This window comes from Gamsiella multidivaricata (assembly GCF_025024155.1).
Source record: "Gamsiella multidivaricata strain RSA 2152 chromosome Unknown BC939scaffold_9, whole genome shotgun sequence".
Lineage (NCBI taxonomy): Eukaryota > Fungi > Mortierellomycota > Mortierellomycetes > Mortierellales > Mortierellaceae > Gamsiella > Gamsiella multidivaricata.
Window position 1 is genome coordinate 477,028 of NW_026251717.1, and position 23,622 is coordinate 500,649.

General features: G+C 48.0%; 11 protein-coding genes across 11 annotated transcripts; 9 read left to right on the plus strand and 2 right to left on the minus strand.

Moving 5' to 3' along the window:
• Nucleotides 1-855: 855 nt before the first annotated feature.
• On the minus strand, nt 856-2,698 carry BC939DRAFT_322859 (Tetraspanin family-domain-containing protein). The gene is made up of 5 exons (XM_051551533.1): nt 2,522-2,698; nt 2,378-2,405; nt 1,978-2,279; nt 1,726-1,887; nt 856-1,623 (listed from the first exon to the last, which is right to left on the minus strand). The coding sequence occupies exons 1-5, from the start codon at nt 2,597-2,599 to the stop codon at nt 1,273-1,275; spliced, it is 921 nt and encodes a 306-aa protein (XP_051415909.1). The 5' UTR covers nt 2,600-2,698; the 3' UTR covers nt 856-1,272.
• BC939DRAFT_322919 (inositol-pentakisphosphate 2-kinase) lies at nt 2,343-4,803 on the minus strand. The gene is made up of 6 exons (XM_051551535.1): nt 4,557-4,803; nt 4,285-4,473; nt 4,009-4,191; nt 3,111-3,925; nt 2,522-3,002; nt 2,343-2,405 (listed from the first exon to the last, which is right to left on the minus strand). The coding sequence occupies exons 1-5, from the start codon at nt 4,659-4,661 to the stop codon at nt 2,798-2,800; spliced, it is 1,497 nt and encodes a 498-aa protein (XP_051415910.1). The 5' UTR covers nt 4,662-4,803; the 3' UTR covers nt 2,343-2,405; nt 2,522-2,797.
• BC939DRAFT_322847 (tryptophan synthase beta subunit-like PLP-dependent enzyme) lies at nt 4,741-6,838 on the plus strand. The gene is made up of 7 exons (XM_051551532.1): nt 4,741-5,059; nt 5,166-5,219; nt 5,321-5,531; nt 5,630-5,685; nt 5,806-5,981; nt 6,085-6,300; nt 6,390-6,838. Exons 1-7 carry the CDS (start codon nt 4,983-4,985, stop codon nt 6,791-6,793), a joined length of 1,194 nt encoding a protein of 397 aa, XP_051415911.1. The 5' UTR covers nt 4,741-4,982; the 3' UTR covers nt 6,794-6,838.
• Nucleotides 6,839-7,460: 622 nt separating this feature from the next.
• Nucleotides 7,461-8,519, plus strand: BC939DRAFT_440796 (transcription initiation factor TFIID subunit A-domain-containing protein). The gene is made up of 3 exons (XM_051554126.1): nt 7,461-7,706; nt 7,820-7,934; nt 8,032-8,519. The coding sequence occupies exons 1-3, from the start codon at nt 7,581-7,583 to the stop codon at nt 8,172-8,174; spliced, it is 384 nt and encodes a 127-aa protein (XP_051415912.1). The 5' UTR covers nt 7,461-7,580; the 3' UTR covers nt 8,175-8,519.
• Nucleotides 8,520-9,121: 602 nt separating this feature from the next.
• BC939DRAFT_440802 (uncharacterized protein) lies at nt 9,122-10,661 on the plus strand. The gene is made up of 7 exons (XM_051554127.1): nt 9,122-9,348; nt 9,442-9,476; nt 9,558-9,602; nt 9,717-9,824; nt 9,982-10,070; nt 10,206-10,368; nt 10,438-10,661. Exons 1-7 carry the CDS (start codon nt 9,134-9,136, stop codon nt 10,590-10,592), a joined length of 810 nt encoding a protein of 269 aa, XP_051415913.1. The 5' UTR covers nt 9,122-9,133; the 3' UTR covers nt 10,593-10,661.
• On the plus strand, nt 10,662-11,444 carry BC939DRAFT_440804 (copper transport protein ATOX1-like protein). The gene is made up of 4 exons (XM_051554128.1): nt 10,662-10,707; nt 10,819-10,900; nt 11,038-11,108; nt 11,217-11,444. Exons 1-4 carry the CDS (start codon nt 10,702-10,704, stop codon nt 11,274-11,276), a joined length of 219 nt encoding a protein of 72 aa, XP_051415914.1. The 5' UTR covers nt 10,662-10,701; the 3' UTR covers nt 11,277-11,444.
• A 103-nt stretch (nt 11,445-11,547) lies between these two features.
• BC939DRAFT_474030 (uncharacterized protein) lies at nt 11,548-13,131 on the plus strand (the record flags this gene model as incomplete). Its single annotated transcript, XM_051558391.1, has 4 exons — nt 11,548-11,727; nt 11,854-12,082; nt 12,196-12,733; nt 12,834-13,131. The coding sequence occupies 4 exons, from the start codon at nt 11,548-11,550 to the stop codon at nt 13,129-13,131; spliced, it is 1,245 nt and encodes a 414-aa protein (XP_051415915.1).
• Nucleotides 13,132-13,315: 184 nt separating this feature from the next.
• BC939DRAFT_322885 (uncharacterized protein) lies at nt 13,316-14,101 on the plus strand. The gene is made up of 2 exons (XM_051551534.1): nt 13,316-13,416; nt 13,545-14,101. Exon 2 carries the CDS (start codon nt 13,675-13,677, stop codon nt 14,065-14,067), a length of 393 nt encoding a protein of 130 aa, XP_051415916.1. The 5' UTR covers nt 13,316-13,416; nt 13,545-13,674; the 3' UTR covers nt 14,068-14,101.
• Nucleotides 14,041-15,807, plus strand: BC939DRAFT_440807 (major facilitator superfamily domain-containing protein). Its single transcript, XM_051554129.1, has 4 exons — nt 14,041-14,478; nt 14,554-14,883; nt 14,962-15,346; nt 15,440-15,807. The coding sequence occupies exons 1-4, from the start codon at nt 14,365-14,367 to the stop codon at nt 15,598-15,600; spliced, it is 990 nt and encodes a 329-aa protein (XP_051415917.1). The 5' UTR covers nt 14,041-14,364; the 3' UTR covers nt 15,601-15,807.
• Nucleotides 15,808-16,037: 230 nt separating this feature from the next.
• Nucleotides 16,038-20,239, plus strand: BC939DRAFT_440810 (glycosyltransferase family 20-domain-containing protein). Its single transcript, XM_051554130.1, has 10 exons — nt 16,038-17,101; nt 17,405-17,546; nt 17,645-17,770; nt 17,884-18,248; nt 18,335-18,610; nt 18,703-18,995; nt 19,096-19,299; nt 19,389-19,488; nt 19,578-19,646; nt 19,739-20,239. The coding sequence occupies exons 1-10, from the start codon at nt 16,187-16,189 to the stop codon at nt 20,150-20,152; spliced, it is 2,904 nt and encodes a 967-aa protein (XP_051415918.1). The 5' UTR covers nt 16,038-16,186; the 3' UTR covers nt 20,153-20,239.
• A 42-nt stretch (nt 20,240-20,281) lies between these two features.
• BC939DRAFT_440813 (uncharacterized protein) lies at nt 20,282-23,614 on the plus strand. The gene is made up of 8 exons (XM_051554131.1): nt 20,282-20,836; nt 20,942-21,008; nt 21,137-21,240; nt 21,365-21,465; nt 21,579-22,185; nt 22,307-22,525; nt 22,612-23,160; nt 23,261-23,614. The coding sequence occupies exons 1-8, from the start codon at nt 20,444-20,446 to the stop codon at nt 23,522-23,524; spliced, it is 2,304 nt and encodes a 767-aa protein (XP_051415919.1). The 5' UTR covers nt 20,282-20,443; the 3' UTR covers nt 23,525-23,614.
• The last annotated feature ends 8 nt before the right edge of the window (nt 23,615-23,622 follow it).

A 23,622-nucleotide genomic window follows, 5' to 3' on the forward strand; every position in this document is an offset into this window, starting at 1 on the left:
ACTGAGTGGCGCGTTGGGCTACTTGCACCATCGGGTTCCGCACACCAGAGCCATTAGGGCATCAAGCAGCAACAAGCGCATTGAGCAACAAGGCCATCGAGTAGGCGCTGATTAGGAGACTACCAAACAGAAACAGGAGACGATGGTGGGTCCTCGGACAATTGCTACGTGGTTCTGGTCCGTCGTCGTGGCCGGATGGACGATACCTTCGTTTCTCCTGTTTAATGTCTTGCCTGGGCTATGTTCCACGCTGTCGTCTCAGACTCATTTTTTTAGTCTCTGCAGGAGATTTTCTTTTTTTTTTTACCAGACGCCGAATCCATGTTGCGATTGTACGCCACACAACATTCCGTGCAGCTGTTTCTTCGTTGCCATCATGCCCCACGGACAAACGGCAAAGGAACGTGCTACTTATTGAAACTGCATCTCTTACGTGCTAATCTACATCTATATATAGTGGTTTTTTTATTCTCGTTCCTTGGCAGCTTCTTTTCATCCTTTGGAACAAGGCGTGTGAACAAAAGAAAGGGGAGACAAACGTGCAGAGGACAAGCGACCCATGGGCTGAAGCTGTCAATCAGACACGTTGAGATATATACATCAAATCTGTGGTCTGACCGATCGCCAACTGCTTCAGCACACATCGTATCCTTTACCTCCTATCTTCATCTACTACAAGCCAGGGCAATGTGGACTTACTGGTCACCCTGTTGCTCCTCCTACTGACGTGCCGCCCTGAGTCCTTTGTGCGCCAAGCCTTCGAGGTAATTCATCCCAAACCAGAGCTGTGCTGATTTGTCTAATGTTCACATCCATGACAACAATAATTAACGGCTAGATGCTATATCTAATGAAAATAAAGCAATAGTCTATGCTTAATGGCCGATTATTTATTTGCATAATCCATCATGCTACGTCGGTTGCTAATGCGATAAAAAGTTTGGTGTCCTGGGAAACTGCATGTAGAAGCGCAAATCGAAAACAGAGCCCTTGCGTACACACGATGGCATTATTGCTAATCACTATAAATCAAGGGCCCATCAGGTCCCGTCACCTTTATATTTGGCTCTGATTGACATCAATAGTTTATTTGTTCAGACGCGGCCATGTTGTTGTGTTCAATTGCAATTCCGTTTCATCAAATATGTACATGTGCAGTTGGAATTACTGCAGCGCTAAAAAGAAAATAAGCGCCCATAATGCATATCATTTCCGGGGACAGGATCCCGGGTCCGCCATTTTCTGCTAAAATGTCATAGCTAAGCTGCAACCTTAACGACGACGGTTGCTCGACTTGTGACGTCCGGACGGCGAATCGAAGGTTCCGTAGGGCGGAGGATCACCCGACCCTCTTCCTTGATTGCCATAGAGTTCATCTTTTGGGGAGTGGGGATCCAGCAGCCCCTCCTCGTGCGCTCGTGCCATTGTCTGCGCCCTCAGCTGTGCAGCCAACGCTCGGTACTCTCGTTCGCGCTCACGACGTGCTTGCTCAATCTGTTGGTCCACATGCTGGGCTTCCAATAAAGCCCTAACCAACGATTCCTCGCCTTCTTCCTGCTCACGCTGGTACCGATACTTATCAAAGCGGTGGAACAAAACTGCGGCGCCCAACAGACTGACCAGCTATTAATGTGATTATCAGAATAATTTTAAAATAAAGTCGTGTCACCATAAAAGATCGGTATGAACCCTAAGTTGGCAATGAAAACGAAAACCATGCCTTACCTCAATGCTACCCAGGATGGCCCCAATCACCCCAATTGCTTGCAGGCTGTCCTGAAAGGCTGTCTGGATGTTCTCGCGACATCCTGTCATATAGTGGTGGTCTAGAGCACAGGTCACCGGCACAGGCCTGTCCAGCACATGTTCGAATCCACAGCATTGGAACTACATTGGTGACAGATAGCATAAAGGGCCAGCATGAGTGTCATCAAGATAATTGAAGGATGCTTGCAACGACTCCTATTGCGGACTTACAAAAGTCTCCAAATCCTGGATGACACGGGGGTCGGACTTGTAGACTCGGTTCCAGGCATTGTCTAAGACTTCGGTTCCTTGGTTTCTGTAAACGAATGCAATGGCTCCAACCGTAATTTGCAGAGCAATGGCGATCAACAGGATAAGACCATGAAGCCATAGGACCCAGCGTTTCTCGTTCATGACGCCATAGTATCCCAGGAAGGAGACCAACGAGATGGTGGCGCCCAGGACAAGAACCAGGTGGGGTAGGAGCGTAGAGGTAACGAAAACTGCACCAGGTGCAAAATACACAAATGTGCCTGCAATACGACAACAAGAACTGCCGGTTAGAGACCTACAATGGGCCAAGGGAGACACCAGTGCATGTTGGCGAGGCAAACAAACTGGGTATACTTACCAACAAACAGCAGAATCATCCCCACAAGCTATTGTCAGATTACGAGCAAAAAACATTAGGCGTTTGCTCTTCCAGGACTCGCCTGCATCCGACCCACTCATACTTGCTGGCAACCTAACACTGACGAGGCTCATTCCGACTTACCAATGAGAGGAGATTCAGGACTGCAATTGCATTCTGGACAGGTCCATAGGACCTGCCGGGTCGGAGAACAACATACATAGTTATCACCTTCTTTCAAGCTGTTCTTCGGTCTTGTTGTGTATGCTCAAAGGGTTGTTTGGTATTGGGATGCTTGCTCACAGTGCTTCCGGTGAATGCAAGAGAGGTTTAAGAATGCTTGGCACCTTGGAATCGCCCGTCCAGGTAAGGCGCAAAATAGACTCGTGACACTGAACGCCCACCCTTTATTTTTTCGCCCTATCTTGAACCGCACCGCTGCTGGCGGTCTCCAACGATGGACAGATAATAGCCGACGATGTCCCTGTCTTTTTTCAGATACATAGGGACAGAGACTATCTTCTTTGGGTCAAGGTCTATGCAAGTGATTTTGTATATAAAGTCCTCGTTGTTGACCCTGATTTTCCGGTAGTTCTCGCTGAACTCAAGTATGCCCACTCCGAGACTAACAAGGTTGAGTGCAATCACGTTCATTAGAAGGTAGGTCTTCAGTATTCTCGTTGAAAGACATAAAAAACAATAGTCGTAAATAATCCGAAAGGTTTATCGTTACCTTGATCCGTTTCGCGTAATCGAAGACGTCCCCACGTCCTCTATAATTTGATCCGCCTGATCCTCACGCCGAACTGTGATCAGAATAGAACAATCTTTCAACGTCGCCGACAAAAGGAATTCGCGGATGTAGTGCAGTTTGAGGCTGGCCGGCACCGTATTCGGGTTATCAAGATCGTCCTCCGGTCCAAACCCCAGGCTGGTAGCAATGCTGGTCGCAAATATTTCATGTTCCATGTCCATCATTTCATTCATATCCGTGCGATACAAAAAGGAGTTTGCTGTATCCAGGAATTCCTCAAGAGTTGGTTCCGGAAGGATGCCCATAGCCGGATCAACCAACTGAGCATAGAAACGATGAATGGTCTCCACATCCAGCGAGTCCAGTGCCTGTTGAAGTCGACCGAGTCGCCTAAGTAATGGCGACTGGACTAGAATCCGTACCAAAACCTCTGTAAGTGATGTCTCTAGAGGCCTCTCCTGAACGTCAGTCTGCGAATCTGCTCTTTGCGGCTTCTTAGGAGCGGATCCAGGCCCTGAAAGGCACTGCAGCATTGCCTCATTGGAGATAGGCCATATCTCTCCGTCGACAAAGAGACGTAGGTTGTTCTGGGGCGTTCGCACAAGAGAATCCAGGGCGTTCCGTACCAAAGGCGGTTCGCCTGAGAACAAGTCGATAGGGCAGAATTCACTCAAACTGTCTTCCTGTCCCAATTTGATTTTGCGATGTTGATACATGCAGAATCGGCATTTACGCCGCTTAATGTCATTGTCCTTGCAGATAAATCCTGACTGTGTCAGGAATCCCCATTTAGGCTAATTGATGGTATGTTCAGTGAGAGATATGAATGAAAACCAATGCGAGAGAGTCGTGCAGTTTTTCACCAAGTAAACATTACCTTAATCTCAACGGCGACCGAGGGTTGGCCAGCAGAAGGCTTGATGAATCGTGTATGATCCAGCACCAGGAATCCTGTAATCTGTGAATGGTCAATTGCCTTATGCAGCCGACCCTCTGGACGCGAGGGTTCAATGGTTTCTGCCAGCTCTCTAAGGAACTCCTTGGGAAGCGAGATTGGGATCTAATATCACGAGTGAAAATGATCGTGTTCCGGATTGTAAGCAAGTGACTCTCCACAGAAGCAATGACGACCAAAACAGTCGACTGCACTCACCAATTGCTCGATGAACTCTTGCCCTAGAAGAAGACCCATGACCTTGGAGGCAAAAAGCGATTCGCTGGATACATCATTCGTTTCGGTGGCATGTCCGTCAATGGGTGCTTCTGCTGTTGCGGTGTCAGAATCTGGCGTCTTCTCGGTTATTTGGCGGTCAGTCTTCCGAAGGCGAAGCAAGGTGGTTTTCTAGGGCAAGTCATTCGCGGTTAGATATACTCGCTAGACTGGATGCACAGTCAAAGATGTCTCAGAATCGGTCACTGCATTACAAATCGAGGGTCAGGTCCAATGTACTGCAGGACTAGGTTGGCGTTTCCCTCGGCTCGATACCTCCACTGCTCCACGCGATAGAGTTCCTGCATTGATGTTGCCATGGCCTGTATTTTCCTTCTTTTAGCCCCTTTGCCTCCGGCTGTGTTTGCGTGGATCGGAGGGATTGATCTGATGAGAGGTGTGGGAAAATGGAATGCGATGGAAGGTTCAAGTCGATGGTTCTGACTCAGGTCCCGTTGGCGTGATGTAGGACGCCAGTGGTTGTTGCTGTGGCCGGCAAATTGAAGCTAAACAGGAACCTTCAACGAACCAATAAAAGAATCAGCTTCCTTTACATCTCATTCAACCGGTACCAGCAGCTCCAGGGGTTTCCTCATCTCACACTCTTCCGCTACTAAAAAAGAATTCTATCCGTAACAACCATGGCCGTCCCTGTTCAGCCCCTTCACAACCCTACGCCTCTGCTGCACTCTTCAGAGCTCACCCGCAAGACTCAGATGTAACTATGCTGATTTACTCCGCCTCGCCTCTTTTTTTTGATGACTGCTGGATCCTGGATCCTAGATATCTGAGCACTAAAATGTATCTTAACTGTGGGCCCCTAGTAATATCTGGCTCAAGCTTGAGAACCTGCAGCCGAGTGGATCTTTCAAAATAAGGTACGAAGAAAGCAGGTTATGCCATTGAGATGCACAGTAATTTCGTCCGCATAGTTGGTCCAGATTTTCCAGTTCTGATTACTTTTTTTTCTTTTTTACAGAGGTCTTGGGCACATGTGTCAAAAGGCGGCTCTGAAGCACGGCTCCAAGACTCATCTAGTCTGCTCCTCTGGCGGTAATGCTGGCCTGGCCGTTGCATATGCAGGACGGCAGCTCGATGCCAAGGTCACTGTCGTTGTCCCTCAGTCGTGCAGTCAGTTCATGATGAAAAAGATTCAGGCTGAGGGGGCCGCTGTGGAGGTAGAAGGAGAGGTATGTGCTTCGTTCTGCGGTGTTGCGCAGTAAAGTAAGTTTCTTCCCACGGGTCCACATGTACGACTAACATTCCCAACGTGCTTTGACAATTGCAGGCCTGGGATGAAGCTGATCTGCGAGCGCGTACCATTGTTGCTAACGACCCACACGCGTGAGTACCGTCGTTTTATTCAATGCATCAAGAGTGGAAAATAGCAGCCCTGGGATTCATATCTACATCATATCAGAAACTAACGCTATTCTCTTTGATCTTTCATTTTCTTACAAATAGAGTGTACATCCCGCCATTTGATCACCCCGATATCTGGGAGGGCAATTCGACCATGATTTCCGAGCTTAAAGCGCAACTAGGCGGAATTGTCCCCGATGCGATTGTCTGCTCAGTCGGAGGAGGAGGTCTGATGAATGGCGTTATCCTTGGATGCCAGGCTGCCGGCTGGAGCAAAGGTATGATGTAATCCCATACCGAGGTGCCTGGTCATAACAAGAAATTCTATTGGAGCTTTTACTCAATTAACAATCAATATTTATATTGTTTTATCATTGCCAGTCCCTGTGCTTGCGGTCGAGACCCATGGTGCCAACTCGTTCCAACAATCCGTCTTGGCTGGCGAGCTGGTCACTCTGCCCAAGATCACATCCATAGCCACGTCACTTGGGGCCAAGAAATCCTCTGCAAAATCCCTCGAGCTGAGCCTTGTGCATCCTGTTGTGCCTTTTTCAGTGAGTGACGCGATGGCAGCTCGCGCATGCTGGCAACTTCTCGGTAGGTGCTAGGTCATGTCCATGGTCGTGCATCTAAGCGCGCGAGCTCTATTAGACATGTCCATAACGTTTTAATTTTGTCCGCACTAGATGATCACCGCTTCGCGGTGGAGCCTGCCTGTGGTGCGTCCCTAGGCATTGCGTACACGCCTGGATTGCTATCCAACATCTTCCCTAACCTGAATCAGGATTCAAACGTGGTCGTTATTGTCTGTGGAGGATCCAACATCCATTTCGACTTGCTTAGTGAGTACAAGGAGAAGTTCGGGGCGGATGGCCAGCAGTCATCTATTGCTGTTAGAAGTGGTGACCAAATCTTGCTCAAAATGACGAACGAGACTATGCCGGCGCAGAGCGCTATATTTTCAAATGTTTACAAGGCCACATCCAAGACGAAGGAAGACCTCAACGTTACCACTGTCACTGTCAAGGATGAAATTCTTGTAGCTCCCACTGGAACCGTTATAGCAGAAAAGGTATTCGTGGAAGCCTAACTTCCTCACTATAAATATAGATGCCGTAGAAAATACAATAGAGCCAAAAAAAAAAAAAAAAAAAAAAAAAAAAGGAAAAGGAAAAGGAAAATGTAGCGCCGTTAATTCGACTCGATACGCGTCAGATAGCCATAATGGCGCGTCTACCACTGCTTAGAGCATAGCTAGTAACACCCATTCATCTGTCAGTCTATCAGCGTACTTGTTCCTATTGTATGGCGTGCCTTTTCTGTGTTTTTGTCGATGAGAGGGCAAGCTCGCCCACTGAATCGACCTCCCCGATTGGTACTGTCGAATTAGTAACAGATGCGTCTTTTGATGAGTACTGTTTCCATTATCTCTCCAAACCTAGAAGGTCATGGCATATTCTTCAGCCCAGTCTTTATGACGAAAGTTGAATGAATTCAGTGAGATATGAAATTATTCTTGCTCTTTGTGTAGTCTCTATCTTTGTGTGCTCTATTGGCATATGCATAGGGAACCGTGGAGTCCAAGAGTCATATGGAACGGTTAGGGTATGAACTATCAGCGAACCAACAACTCAAGTCGCATACGCAAGCACTGTATCGATCAAGGGGACAAGGTTCTTTTCCGATGGTACCCTCCATTTTTTTTAAACCCGGCCCTGTTAAGGGCCTCTCGATACCACACTCTCTGAAGACGCGATGGTCATCAACTCTTTGTCTGTCATTCACGTTCAAGCAGCCAAAGATTAATAACAATAGCAAACTCACCCACTCACCCACCTTCAACTACTCAAGAGCAGAAACAGCAGGAATACTTGATCATGACTTCACCAGGAAGTGGGCTCGACATGTCTGAGAACTCGTCCAGCTTGATCACCAAGCGCAAGATCCAGGAAATGGTAGCACAGATCGACCCAAGCGAAAGACTGGAACCTGAGGTCGAGGATGTAAGAGTCATTCATCGGGGTGTCTTCTACAAGTGCATGGAGGATATATTATTCAATTTACCGACAATTCCACGTAACAGCTGCTGTGTCTGACCTATTGTAACATGCGGTAGATTCTATTAGAGTTGGCGGACGAGTTCATCGAGTCCGTAACGCAATTTGCCTGCAGACTAGCCACACACCGAAAGTCGTCGACACTGGAAGTCAAGGATGTTCAACTTCATCTCGGTAAGGATAGCGGGATGGAATGCTGCAATACTATGTGGTCTTTTCGCGAGCTTCAGCATAACTCAATGTTATTTCATTCTATGTGCACCATATGTAGAGAGAAATTGGAACATCAGGATCCCAGGATTTGCGTCAGAGGAGATTCGATCCGTACGAAAGTCGACAGTACCATCATCTCATACGCAAAAAGTAACTGCGGTCAATAATGCCAAGGCATCCTTGGCATCCACAAGCAAGTGACAAGATGATTTTGCATGGAGCCGGATCACTTTTAGTTGCTAAAGTACAGCTACTGGGATCAGCACAACAGAAACAAAAAGAGACGGCTTTGCAAGATGTAAACTAGGACACCCTCAGCAACAATGTACAATAAGGCTCAGTGCCACAGACGCACACCGCATTTCGAAAATGAACTGTTCAGAAAATAAACTATATGCCGTTGTTTTTTCTGCGTCTTGCGCTTCACAACCAGACGCTAGGCTCTTTTTTTTGTCATGGACACATATCTCCGCTATCCAGGCCGGACAGAAGACAGCGTTATTTGAGAATCAAGACATCGAGAACTATATATCATGTCGAATGTAAGAACAAACAGACGCGGAGTCGCTTGGCGTGCTCAGCTCGATGAGATGACATGATCATCATTTTTATCGACTTGGTCGAACCCTCGCTTAATGATACGATGCGTTGGCCACATCAAGACAAAATACGCTGGTGACCAGATCAAACCCGTCCAACAATTTTTGCAGGAATTCATTCATCTGAACTGGAACGACAGTAGCATCTCTGTTTTTTTGCAGAAGACTTGCTGACAACATAAAAAGGGGCCAAGTCGCTTGACCTCCTTGACGTATTCGCCAAGTACACGAATCCAGCCGGCATGCTCTCTAATATACTTGAGCTTGGCTTCATCGCCGTTGAGACCGTAAACAGCGCGATGGTCTACCTCATTATACCTCATGAAGTACTGGATCTTGGATACGGGTTCAGTAAAGCAGGTGCAGAGAAGGAGGCTATCAAGAACGAGTGCTTCGCAACGTATGTCTAGCTTTCCGGTTGGTGTTTTTTGAGACATTGTGGGGCTGTAGACCACAGCATGAGCTGTGAAGTAAAGGTTGTCGAGTAAGAATAGGGATGCTTGTGGACGCGGATATGAGTAAGCAGGATGAAAAATGAAGGAATTGATCAGTTCTTTGGATATGGTAGGCTTCACTTCAAAAACGCTGGGAAACAACAGCCACGCGGGGAAATGGATCGTTTTCCTGCTAACCAAGTCTACGCTTTTCTCCTTTCCACCCTACTCGCGTATACGTTCATACATCCTTCAACTGTTCCCCATGCCTGAGACCAGCACAACCACCAATGAGGCCGCCACCCCAACGCGGTTCATCACCGTCTTCTGTGGATCATCACCGTAAGCTCCATTGCTTTTTCGACCTTGCTACTGGAAAGGAGTGATTGTGGAAATCTGATTCTGTACAAACATTCTGCTCCTGTCGGTCTGTAGTGGTCGAGATCCCGATTACGTTGAAATGGCCAAAGGTATGAGCTATTAATGACTCAAGAAGGCATTATAGGTCTCTCTGCAGGGTTCTAAACATCCATATCCGCCGCATTGAATAGAGCTTGGTCGCGAAATGCTCAAGAGGAACTACGGCCTTGTCTACGGTATGTTTCCTTCCTTCCTTCTCTAAGTTTCACAGATCATCATACTCTACAATGCTTGGACGAAAGTGCTCTTGTATTCACTTATCCTTAATGTTCTTTGTTATCTTTGTTAAGGCGGTGGTTCTTATGGATTGATGGGAGCCATTGCAAAAACTATCCATGAAGGAGGCGGAAAAGTCATTGGAGTCATCCCTGAAGCCCTCAAGAAGATCGAGCGCCCAGGTAAGTACAACTGTACCTATCCTCATCATGCGCCATGTCAGGGATCCCTAATCTCTTTTTTTATGGCACTGACTGCGCCTTGATGGAGTCTCCTGGAGTACATCCAAGCGTTTTCCAGTAACTAATAACCTGCATGTATTTTTCTGCTGGCCAATAGAAATCCCCGACGTTGACAACGACCGGGTTTTTGGAGAGGAGATCGTCGTCAAGGATATGCATACCAGGAAAGCGTTGATGAATAAGCTGGTGCGTATCAGGACTATGTACTACCCTGGTGTAGAGATCTGGAGTGCGCCTATACCTCGATGAGGTCGTGCGGGTTGTATCGACGACTCGTACTCTGACATCTTTTTGTGATTCATTGTTAACTATTTTTCTTAGTCAAGCGGCTTTATTACGATGCCTGGCGGCTACGGTACCATGGAGGAATTACTTGAGATTACCACCTGGTCGCAGCTGAGCATTCACGACAAACCAGTGATGCTTTTCAACATGAAGGGATACTTTGAGCACCTGCTCAAGTTCATCGAACACTCGGTTGAAGGTACGCGTTTTATCCGTTCCGCCTGAAATATGGCGCATCTTCGCAGTTCTAATTCATCTTTCATTATAGAGAAATTTATTGTCGACTGGAGTTCCAAGGTCATTATTGCTGGATCGACTGCCAAGGAGGTCCTCGATAAGTTGGAAGTTTACCAGCCCCCTGCCTCCCGCTACTCATTGAAATGGAATGAGGTTGATTCGGAGCCAAAGGAGAACTTTGTTTGAATTGATCTTAGATATTAAGGGTCCTCGACAATAAAAGGGACAGCTGTCATCTGTCATCTATCTTTTCGTCGTTCATCACTTCTCATCTTCACTCACTACAACAACAGCCATGCCAGTATGTGAACCGCATGAGGTGTATTTAGTTCGTCAACCTATACTTTCTGTTTGCTTCCTTGATTCTCCAGTGACTGACTGCGTACGTATTATCTTGCACTGGTTTCTCCAGGTTTACAAGTACGACGTTACCATGACCTGCTCTGGATGCAGTGGTGCTGTCACCCGCGTCTTGAACAAGCTGAAGGACGCAGGTAAGACGAACGCAGTGTCGTGTGCTTGGTTTGAGGGTCCAATTAACATAGAAGATAATAGTGCCTGCGCTTTGTCCCTGGAAATAATGTTGACTCACAATTGAAACGACTTGGATCATATCATGACGCGACTATAGGTTCTGTTGAGCAGTTCGATGTCTCGCTCGAGACCCAGAAGGTCACTGTCGAGTCCGAAAAGCTTAGCGAGGTTAGTCGCCGACGACAGATGCGTGTAAATTGCTTCTAAAGTCCAACCTTCTTTTGAGGCGCTGAGGGTGTTTACTAATCAAGTTGTGTGTGTGGATACTCTTTGTAGGCTGATATCCTCCAGACCATCCAGAAGACTGGCAAGGCCGCCAAGGTTGCCTCGGACTAAGTGTCCACGCTTGCTTGCGTGCTCTTTGAGTAGCTGCCCTTTGTCCTTGTCTCTTCATCTACGCCCTTTGCACTCCCCTGAATAAAAGAAAATTGTCAAAAGATGTACATGTACCTTGTCGGCCTGTCAGAATCCGAACGTGACAAAAGCACATGAAACAGTCTTGGGCAGATTCACTTCACAAGCAGTAAAGTGCTTTCATCAAATCAGACCGCAGAGCAAACTCGACATCCCAGCACAGAGAACAGCAAACAGCAATAACGCCAGCATCATGTTGCCTCCTCCAAAAGCGACGCTTCTTCTCCTGTTTGTCCACGGCTTCAAGGGCCATGACCATCACACTTTTTTGGACTTTCCAACGAGGATCATGACCATCTTTACAAATGCAAAACTTAACCTGGATGTCGAGTCCATCGTCTACCCACAATATGATACCCGAGGCGACTTTAGCGTGAGTCGATTGAAAATGTGGACGGAACATATTGTGCACCCTAGTCAAGGAAAAGGAGGAACATGCCCACCTTGGTGTGCCTAACCAGTTCTAATTCCCTCTCTCTCTTTTGTTGCTATCTGATAGGCTGCAGTGAAGACGTTCGCGGAGTGGACTCAGCAGCAGGTCAAGAGTCGACAAGAATTTAATAATCGAGTGTACAGTCCGAGGCAGAACGAGGCAAAGGAAATGAAGCCGAGTGAGATGAAAGCCGACCAAGCAGACATTGACGAGAAGACTGTTGCGAAGGAGACCGAGGACAAGATACCCCCAGTCTTCGTGTGTGTTATCGGTCATTCCATGGGCGGATTAGTTGGTAATGCTTTAATATCTCTCGGCAGTGAATGCAGATGTCGATGACGCCGTCATAACGACTTTACTTACGCTATATACTTCTTTTTCCACATCCTTGTGTTAACACCAATTTAGCCGCGGATGCTGCGCTACTACTGCATTCACTACCTGAAAGGTCGCCCGTCATTGGCATTTTGGCGTTCGATACGCCTTATTTTGGGTTGAACCACACCATTTTCACACAGGCAGCGTACGAACGAGCGACAGGATTGGCACAAAAGGCCTCGGGTGCATACTCGCTCGTGTCCGCTTATCTTCCTGCAGCTGCTGCATGGGGCACAGTGTCCACGACCACTACGAAGACCTCGAGTGACAATAAGGAACGCGAAGAGCAGAAAAGGGAAGGGGGTCAATCATCATCGACAGCCCCGAGTGGCTTCAACCCCACGTCGTTATGGTCCGCAACGTCTTCTAACGAAAAGACGGTAACGACAACATCAACTTCGAGCTCAAAGTGGGGCTGGGGTTCGATTGCGCTCGGAGTTGGAGCCGCAGTGGCAGCGACGGGGGCCGCATATGTTGTCAACAACCATATGAACAAAGGAATGGAGTACATCACGTCCCACATCCAGTTTGTTGGTATCCTGTGGAGTAATGCCCAGCTTAAACAAAGGTCAATACCAAAGCGCTAGCAAATGTTGCTGAAGGTCGCTTTAACTGTCCTTTAGCTGTAATTAACATGCAAATCATCCATCTGTCTTTTGGATGTCTAGGGTTGCAAACGTCCTGGAACTGCCCATCGGATTCCATTGTTTCTACACCCAGATCCAGATCCCGGCAAGCTCCAGCAACAATTGGAGGCCATCATCCAGAACGTTTGTTGAGCTCTCATCGATCCCTAATGGCATACGGGAGCACTTTTCTGCGCGCGAGTGCTCGGGACAGGATGAAATTGAGGCTCATATGGAGATGTTCAATCCGGGCAAGAACTTCGACTACTACCAAATGGGCGACGAAACTGTGAAGCGTATCAAGGTCATGGTCGAGGATGCTTTGAAGCGAGAACCCTAAGTTCTTGTACTGATCGTTACCTGTTTCTTAGTATCTTACAGAGCCGGCTAAATACATCAGTCAACCATAACAATATGAACGGAAGTGGGTTGGGAAGCAGGGGCAAAACTGAATTGGCATCGGTGTTATTGATGAGCGTTCAACGTGCGGCATAGAGCAGCATAGAGAGGACAGCAGATACATAATCCCTCATCGACTCGACGAGGAGGACCAACCCCGTGCAGCGGTCTTATCGCCAAGGGGGAAGCACAAATCAGCCAAGTCTTATCCACGTTGGACGAAGTGGTACGATTGTACCCATGCATTGATACCGCCTTGGGATGCGGACTTAGCATGTATTCGATATGACTCTTTTTCGTTCAGGGTTTAATCATCCTTTAACTTTAACGTTCGTTGAGCTTGTTTCTCCTCAGCGCAGTACTCCACCTCCTCTCTCTACTAGCCCAAGGATAAAAGAAGCACTTGTTCCCACAGGAACCCAGCTTACTTGCTAGACAGCAACAAGCGCGCCGCAAATCGAAAACGTCCTTCTAACCACGCCAAATGAACCCACCACCATCTCTCAAAGATATGTCGCATTCAGGGACCGCCTCGATCGCACAACCCGCTGTGTTTATCCCTGGTCCTGACGGCATGCCTATATCTACTCCTGTGCCCGTCTTCGGCACGAAAGATTCCACCACTACTGTTTCAGCGATTGATCTTGTAGCGTCTGAGAAGACCCTTGTCGGTCTCCCGCATAAAGATGACAAACCCGGCGATACAACGACGAGCGATGCTAACGAGAAAGAACACCTGGAAAGCTTGACTGAGCCTGATGGATCTAGTGAACTCGGCAATGTTGTATCCATTGAGGCATCCGCGCCCATGACGTTCCCCGACGGTGGTTTCGGATGGGCGGTCGTATTTGGAGCTTTCATGATTCAGTTCTGGTAAGGAGACCTCAAAAGTTTTTGACACAAAGAGAGGCACCCCTTTCTTTGTCTTTCGCCGTTTATGTGAACTTAACCTATCTAATCGTCCTGCGATTCGTCTGTTTGTGTTACGTCTACTTTTCCATTGATCCGCGGCGATGATGTGAGCAGTTGCTGGGGATTCAACTTTTCTTGGGGCGTTTTTCAACAGTTCTACATCGAGAATAACATCTTTCCCGGCGCTACGCTATCGGAGGTGTCATGGTCGGGAGGCATTGGCACCGCAAGTGTTTTCTTGACATGTCCTTTCCAAGCGTCGATGGTCAGTCGGTTCGGACTAAGACCCGTCATTGTCACAGGCATCGTCATCTCTGGATCCGGTATGATTCTAGCGAGCTTTGCCAAAACGGTCTGGCAGCTTTATCTCACGCATGTAAGCGACCAATGCTTTTTTTTTTTTTTTTTTTTTGGCCAATTCATATTAAACAACCGGTTGTTATATTCCTAGGGCTTTATGTATGGTTTTGGCGCCGGTATGGCGTTATTCACGTCGGTCGCGATTTCTGTTCAGTGGTTCGACAAGAAGCGAGGACTTGCATCCGGTATCACTGTGGCCGGATCGGGGATCGGAGGTGCAGTATTAGCACCATTAAACCGGATTCTAATCAGTAAAATCGGCTATCAGTGGGCATTACGGATCATGGGAATCTCCACTATCACGATTGTATGCGCAGTGCTAGTCTGCATCCGTACACGAATCCCACCAAGGAAGCGAGGAGGGCCGTTGTTTGATGTTGCAATGTTTAAAAACAGTGGATTCACACTAATGTATCTCATGGTATGGATGATTTTGAGAGGCGTTGATTTGGTTGCACAGCAACCGACAGGAACCTGACTATGTCTTTGTGCTTCTTAGGGTATGTTGGTGACGTTCGGCTACTTGACCCCGATCTTCCTACTTCCCAAGTTTATGGTGGATTTGGGCATGAGCCCCGAGGTAGGAGCGTCGCTGGTCAGCGTCTTTTCAGGCGTGAATGCAGTCTCGAGAATCCTGCTCGGGTTTGTCGCGGACTGGTATGGTCCCTTGAATATGTTGATCTTAAGTACGGCATTTAGCGGTCTAGCCTGCTACATCTTCTGGATGACCACGACAGGTCTTCCGATGGCAGTTGTGTTTGTGGTGATCTATGGAATTAATGCGGGCGGCTTCAATAGTCTGTTCCCTGTGGTCGCTGCAGATGTCATTGGGGTGGAGAAACTTGCAGCTGCAGTCGGCCTCCTTTACTCTGGCAACTTTTTCGGTAGGTCGAGACACTGAGGGCATGGTGCATTCACTTTCTTCTGTAGCTGACTCAGTGCGTCGGTTTTTTCCTCTTCCTTTCGCATTGCGACAGGTAACCTGCTTGGAACACCGTTGGCATCTGCGATTGTTACCGCTTCCGGGGGGAGGTATACCTGGACAATTGTGTTTGCAGGGACTGCGCCGATTTTGGGCGCAGCGCTGCTGCTCTTTATTCGATTCAAGCACGAGAAACGCATATTCGTCAAGATGTAGACAAAACCCATTCGCACTACTCTGTTATGTTGTTGTCGAGTATCAAAAATATAGAGCCAATTGGCCATCGAACATGCAACCTTGATCCATTAATACTGTCAACTGTCAATTTGATTAGAAGAATGACATCTAACACGCGCCATTGAACGCGTAAGATGTTTGAGAAGATAGAACAGCAATTGCCAATGAATGCAAACGCAGAAGGCTGCTCTCGCTCTTCTCGCAGATTATGTGAGGTACAAACATGCATGGACAGTAAAGCATAGCAGCAATATGTCGACTTGATTGGCACCGTTTCCTGTCCGCACGCTTGTGCATGCTGCCATTGGAGCGCGTCTGCCCTGGAGGACTGCAGTCACAAGATGACCTCATTGTTGCGTTTGAGTACTTGGATCAGGGGCATTGGTGCACTGGTCCAAGCGCCTTCTCCCGCTCCACCACCATCACTCCCTTCCTCTCCTTTCTCTCTCTTTCTTTTTTCCAATTCGCACGCAACCCTATCCTTTTACGTGTTCCTTATTCTTTTTTTTTTCGTTTTTTCATTTTGTTTTTCTTCTTTCGCAAACACATCCGCCGATAACCCATCATGATTGCTGAAGGCTCGGTCCTAACACCTGGCAGGTTGCTTGTCGCAACATTACTTCTACCAGACACTATCTCCTTCCAAGTCCCCGCCCGCGACAAGGATGGCCGCTTCAAGTCCGGCAGTAAGGGCTCGTCCTTACCCAATACTGCTGGAAACACTACCCTGTCCTCCTCTTCGGCCCAGCCTCGACCTGCCGCCTCAATCCACTCTCTGGCCGCTGTTGACACCTCGAACGGAGCCATGTCGGATCACATCCAGCGATCAATTCCCCCGCAACGTGTCGCACCCACTAAAATGGCCCTGCAGCCTACCAGCATTCTCTTGCCTCCGCTACCAACAGCGCCTAGGTTCTTCCGAAGTACGTCCTCCGTCGGCGAGGCTGTCACCACAGTACCTAAGCCCATCACCAAAAAAGCTGATCGACTCAAGGATCAGGATCGTCCCGCACTGCACCAAAGGGCATCGTACCATGGCCATCTGGCAACTCCGCCGCCATCTATTCTTGCCCCTCCCTCTGACAGTAAAGTAGGCTTAGGGAACGTCTTCCCCGAAGCAGCACCACGTCCGCCTTTGAATCAGCCCCGCAGCAGGATCGGAGATCACCCTACCATTAACATCCACAAGACGCAGCCACACCGACGCCCTTCAATTGATTCCGCCAAGGTGTTTGCAGAGGCTCCATGGACTGTCGAGAAGGCCACCAGTGGCAACATTGGTCTCCACAACGCAGTGAATTCGATTCAAGGTCAGCTATCCAAGAGGATCTGGATTGGCACGCTGGGCATGGCTACCGACACTTTGAACGATCGAACACGAGGCGATATCAAGGCAGAGTTGGCGCTCGATCACAGTTCCATCCCTGTCTTTGTCAATGACTTGGATTTTGAAGGACACTATCACCAGTTCTGCAAACAGGTAGGTTGTGCATACATTCCTGGTCATGGTGCGATCTAGCACTGTGAAGGGAGTAAGGGGAATCCAAGCGAAAATACCAGAGACCTTACCCCTTTCAGATGGTCCTTTGCTTGCTCACTCCCTCTGTCTGGTCAGGCTGACTTTTTTTATTTTAATTTTTTTATTCCGTGTCTCTGTCTCGTACTCCTCCCATGATGACACTCCCTCGTCACTCCTTCGATTCTCTTCCCACGCTTGTTCGCTCCTTTTGGTTCCTGGACATTAATCCAATTAATTTGCTATCTTTTGTTCTTTATGGATTAGATCCTCTGGCCCATCTTCCACTATATCCTGCCCGACAACCTCAGGAGCAAGACCTATGAGGACGGATCTTGGAAGCATTACGTCGCCGTGAACCGAGCGTTTGCGGATACGATCGTCGAAAATTATCGTCAGGGTGACACAAGTACGCCTGCACGTTGTTCGTTATCAACCCGCCTTATCTGCACGGACTGGTTTCTTTTTCTAATCATGAAAACTGTTCCAAACATTTACCGTCCGTAGTTTGGGTGAACGACTATCATCTGATGCTGGTCCCCAACATGATCCGCGAGCGCCTTCCCGATGCGTCCATTGGGTTCTTTTTGCATATCCCTTTCCCCAGCTCTGAGATCTTTAGATGCTTGCATGGTAGGTCATTGTGCGACCAATTGCTTCATCAATTATCCATGATAGCATGATATGGATCAACAGGAAGGAATGCACTAACATACTTTATCCTTCGTTTTTGCCATCATTTGCAGTGCGTAAGGAGGTCCTGCATGGCCTGCTGGGAGCTGATCTTGTTGGTTTCCAAACCTACTCCTTTGCTCGCCATTTCCTCCAGACATGCTCACGTATCCTCGCGGTCGAATCCAGTCCAAAGGGAATCCAATTGGAAAATACTGCAGTCAACGTTGGCATCTTCCCTATTGGCATCGATACCAAAAGCCTCAATGTCAAACGCCAGGACCCTGAAGTTGCACAGTGGGTCAAGGTGCTTAAGGAGAAATATGCCGGCATGAAGTTGATTGTAGCACGCGACAAGTTGGATTATATCAAGGGTGTCCGTCAGAAGATGCTTGCCTTTGAGCGCTTCTTGAACCTTTATCCCGAATGGCAAGGAAAGGTATACATGTCGTCCGTTATACCGATAGAGTGTACTGTTTTAAATGGAAGGGATGGTAGTTAACATGCTCTGACATTCATACATAGATCGTATTGATCCAAGTCGCTCTGTCTACTTCGGAGCAGAATGAGTTCCAGGGTCAAGTTTCGGATGTGGTCACCAGGATCAACTCCAAGTTCAGCAGTCTCTCGTACCAACCCATTGTGTTCTTGCGCCAGGATATCACCTTTAGTCAGTACCTCGGACTTCTCACAGCGGCTGATCTGTGCTTGATCACCTCGCTCCGCGATGGAATGAACCTCACATCGCACGAGTATATCATTTGTCAAGAGGAGACAAAAAATCCATTGATCCTTAGTGAGGTACACAGCTGTGGTGTCGTGTCTAATCTGCTAAAAGAGTAGCGATAGGGCTTGGCTACTGACATCTCCACATATTTCTTCACTCGATCTAGTTTGCTGGAACGTATGGAAGTTTTGGTGCCTGCTTGAGGATTAACCCTTGGAACTATACTGAAGTTGCTGAGGCCATCCATGAAGGTCTGATGATGAAGGATGACGAGAAAGCACTTCGCTGGAACGAGTTGCGTAAGCACGTCTGCACCAACACGGCTCAGTTCTGGGCAACAGATTTTGTTTCCGAACTGATTAAGGTCCACGGAGATGTGCAACGTCGTTACTCGATCCACATTCCCCTCCTAAACATGCAAGTTGTATTGCCTCAGTTCCAATCCACCAAACGAAGACTGTAAGTATCGTGAGGAGCTGCAGTACCTATAGTCGATAATTTTTTTTTTTTTTTTTTGTGTTAAGAGTCTAACCCACGGTCTTGAACAATCTCTTTCTAGTTTGCTATTGGACTATGACGGCACCCTACTGCCTTACGAGCGGCTTTCTACTGTCCGAACAAAGGGAAAGACGTCTCATGGGGATATGATCAAGGTCGTTACGCAGCTTGCTAAGGATCCGAGAAATCTTGTCTACATCATGAGCGGTCGGACACGGGAGAGTCTGGACGAGGTCTTTAGCGGCATTGAAAATATTGGCCTTTGGTAATACGACATCCTTATCTTTCTGATCCGCATAAGAGTCTACGATTGATCAAAAACTGACGAATAGTTCTTATTGTTGGCGCATTTAGTGCGGAAGGCGGATGTTTCCTCAAGCCAGTAGGCAAGTCAGCTTGGGAGGACCAAGTTCAAGAGGGCACTGACATGCAGTGGCGTAAGAAAGTCATGGAGGTAAGAATAACATCCAATCTCGGCATGAGGACCTTTTGTATGCATCATGCAATGGGCAGAGACGGTGTCTAACATTCTTCTGTTTATAGATGTTTGAATACTACAAGGAAAGAACGCCGGGATCTGAGATCGAGGAGAAGGCCATACCGATTGTCTGGGTATGTGACCTTCTGTTACTGTTTGGTGCGTTTATGAGTTGTATAAGTTTCAGCACTAACAAGGATATGATCTCTTCCCTCAAAAAAACCAGCATTACCGCCAGGCCGATAATCCGAGCTACGGACTGTGGCAGGCACGCGAGTGCCAGAATCACATCGAAGAGGCGATCGGATCCATCTACCCTATCCACGCTGTTGTTGGCCGTAAATGTTTGGAGGTGATGCCTCGGGATGTCAGTAAGGCGCACGCGACCAAGACGATTGTGGAGACTCTTCGCCAACAGTACGGCGAGGATGCGATGGACTTTGTCCTGTGCATCGGCGATGACCGCTCGGACGAAGACATGTTTGTATATTGCAATGGCTTGAATCTTGGCGACGAGCACCGCGTTGTGACCTGCACAGTGGGATCTAAGAGCTCCGAGGCACGGTGGTTCGTTCCCGGAGTATGGAGCGTGCTGCAGGGACTCCAGGTGATGGCGGACGTAGAACAAGCATCAGCATAAGGCGTTCGGCATTCCAAGGAGCTTCCTTGCTTACTTCGCTTTTTAGTCTCATTTTCAGAACCCAATAAATAAGTGCAAATGATCGCCCTGGACGCATGTTCCTTTCCCCCACAAAGACCCTCCCTCATCCCCAAAGAAAACAAAACGAGAGGAGTTTAGTTGCACGTGCATTGTGCATTAGAAAATTGGGCAAAGTTAGAGGGAGCAAGCGATGGCCACTCCGCTGCTGCTGCTCATTCTTGTTCTCATCCATCATCCTTCCCCACTTTTGCATCTCGACCCGCAAGTACCATGTCCTATGGCGTCCCCCCACCTTTTGCCCGGCCAAAGGCAGCAACCAGAATCAGCACTTCGTCCATTCACGCCGTTACTGGGAACGCTGTCATGGGCTTGGCTTCTGCACCAGACCTAATTACACAACAACCCACAAGGAGGGCAAGCATGACGACCTCTCCCGTCACCAAGACCTCCATAACACACTCGGGGTTTAATAGCCCAGTTCTATCAGGGTCTTCTTCCAGTCTTCTCACTACCCCCACGACCTCATCCCCCGTAACAGCCACGTCGGAATCATCCACAGCATCCAATTCGTCCATAAACAGCGCGGCTACCCAGTTGCTCTCAAAAGTGTCCGAGGAGATCAAACAGCGGCCCTGGAGGCCATTACCCGACAAGCGACTGCAGGTCAGTCAGCAGGCAGGAGGATGTTGGGCATTTTTTCAATGTACTGCTTACTCGAACGAAGCACCAACGTTTCTGTAATCCGTCTCACTTTCATGCTCGGCTTAGATTAATGTGAAGCGAATTGAGCTCAACGAGATCCTGCAACGCCCATACGTCATTTTAACTCTTGGAGGTATGGCCATTGTTTGCTTTGAGGAGGTGGTGCAGAAACACAGTTTACTTTGATCTCTTTAAAAAACAGGCATCATATTGTGTCGCTTACACACACACACACACGGTTGTTGCTGTTGGCTGCGTTAGATCAAGCATTCCAAACTTCTACCTCCGAACACCAACACGGCGACTGGAACGAAGGATTTGAGTTTCGGGTCACATACCATGCACAGCTCTTTGATAGTCTCCAGGTAAACCAAGTGGATCTTTGACTGTGGTTCCAAAAAGCCCATACAATTTCTGTGTGTATCCATGTTGATGTTTCACAGTACTAACACAACATTTCTGTCTCTGATATACGTGGATATGTCGTAGCTGGATTTGTATGACAGGAGTATTCTTCTGCGCGACAGACATGTAGGGCGGGCAGAGATCAAACTATCGCATCTAGAAGGCTTGCCAGAATCATTCACAAGGTATAGCAAAAGAATCAAGGAGAACTGGTCACCAGCTCCAGGAAAAAAAAAAAAAAAGACCTCGATTGGACCCAATACTTACAGTATTTTCTTTACATGCACGCCGCACACAGCTTCTATGAGATCTGGGATCGTACAAAATCCGTCAGCACAATGTCCAATCTTGCAGGGAAAAAGACGCTGTCATCCAATATCGGGGCCATTCAGCTCCGTATCCATTATCGGTACCAGAAACCACCACAGCTGGAAGATAATGCTGGACCCACTCTCTCTATTGTCCCAGCGCCCAAGCTTTCAAGCGAGCTGGAGGACGACTCGAATTTTTTGGCACAACTTTCAGAAGCAATGATGGATGATGCCTCTGACACGAGGTTCCAGAAGTATGAGGACCCGGACAACAAGGAGAGCAATGCTCAACAGACAGAGCTCAAGTTTGCCACGGTGGAGGAGGACGATACTGTGGTCCAATACCCAATCCTGGATATGGTCGGATCGTGGACTATTGCTCCGGAAACACAAAAGGTCGTCAAGGCAGTCATTCGCTTGGTGACTGCTTTCGGACAGGGATTCGAGTTGACAAATACACAGATCTTGGCAGGCGTCGTAGTACTGGAGCGATATTATCGCGACGTAACGAGTGAAAGGATGGACACTGGACTAGCCACACTGGAGCAGGTCGAGCATGCGGGATACTTTTGGCGTTTTTCTATGGCTTGCTACGTATGTTACAAAATCTTCAGTCAACCATGCATGCTACAAACCTTGTGATTTTGTCCAGCTGTCTAACATGGGATTTTTCTGTAACTTGTTTGTCCCTCATTCTCAATCCTCGGTCTTACAGGGATGGGCTGGCATTAACTTTGTAGGCAAAGGAAACGGGATCATCAAAGACTTTATCCGCTGGCGGTCTGATCATGCGTGCGCAATTGATTTCCTCCGTATTCCAAAGGAGGATCTGCTTGCATACGAATTCCACGCATCCAAGGTGTTCCATCCAAGCTACTATGTCGCCCTTGATCGGGCGACGAATTCGATTGTTTTGGCAATTCGCGGCACGATGGTACGCACTGGGACGTTCGTCAGGACCTGCTCAATATCTTGAACCATCTCCTAATAACATTTTCGTTCTTTGTCAATCTCTCATAGAGTGCTTTTGATACCCTGACCGATTTGGTGTGCGAATATCAGCAGTGGAAGGGCGGTCTTGTCCATGGCGGTATGAAGACATCAGCCGACTGGTTTATGAAGAATCTTGTCCCGCAGCTCGTCGCCTATATCTCCAAACACAAGGTGTCAGCCCTTAACATTGTAGGCCATAGCTTGGGTGGAGGTACGGCGTCGATTTTGACCATGATGTTGTTGGATCACCAGCACGAGTTCCAGTCCATGATGAAGGGGCAGTTCCGGATCCAATGCCATGCCTTTGCACCAGCATGCAGTGTCTCCAAGGATCTGGCTGACCGGTATCGGGACCACATCCGATGCTATGTCTACGAGGACGATATTGTCAGTCGATTGAGCTATGGAAGCATGATGGATGTCAAGACTATGATGCTGGGAGCAGTCGAAGCTGCAGCTCATATGGGCTTGACCAAGGTCTTTTTGACAGGTACAGAGGAGGACTGGAAACCGACCCTGCAGGCAGTGTCGGAAGTGAGGCAGCAGATCAAGGCCTCGGCTATTCAGCACCCAAAGGTGAGCAGGAGCACTGGCTGATCTGCCTTGTTTGCTATTGCTATGCCAGTAGCCGAAGACATTATTCACATTTGTATTTCTCTATTTTCTGTCATATTAGCTTTACATTGCAGGAGCGGTCTTCCAACTCTGGCGTCATTTGGAGGAACAGAGTTGTGTAGAAATGAAGCCTGCCTCGAACCGCCTTTGCGAGGAGGTCCTGATCAAACCAGCAGCACTCTCGCAACATTTGCTCGGTATTCTCGACAATGCATTTCCCAAGGCCAGAGAATCGAGCATGATGATACCCTCTAACCGCGCGGCCTCGCCTACAAAGCTCGCTCAAGAGCCAGTTATCCAACTCACTCACAAAAAGTCATCCTAGATTGTAATATAGAATATAGAAATAAACAGCAGCATTGTCAAGATGATCTCGACTTTTCATTGTACGATATGATACAGGGGTAGAATATGGATACAAAA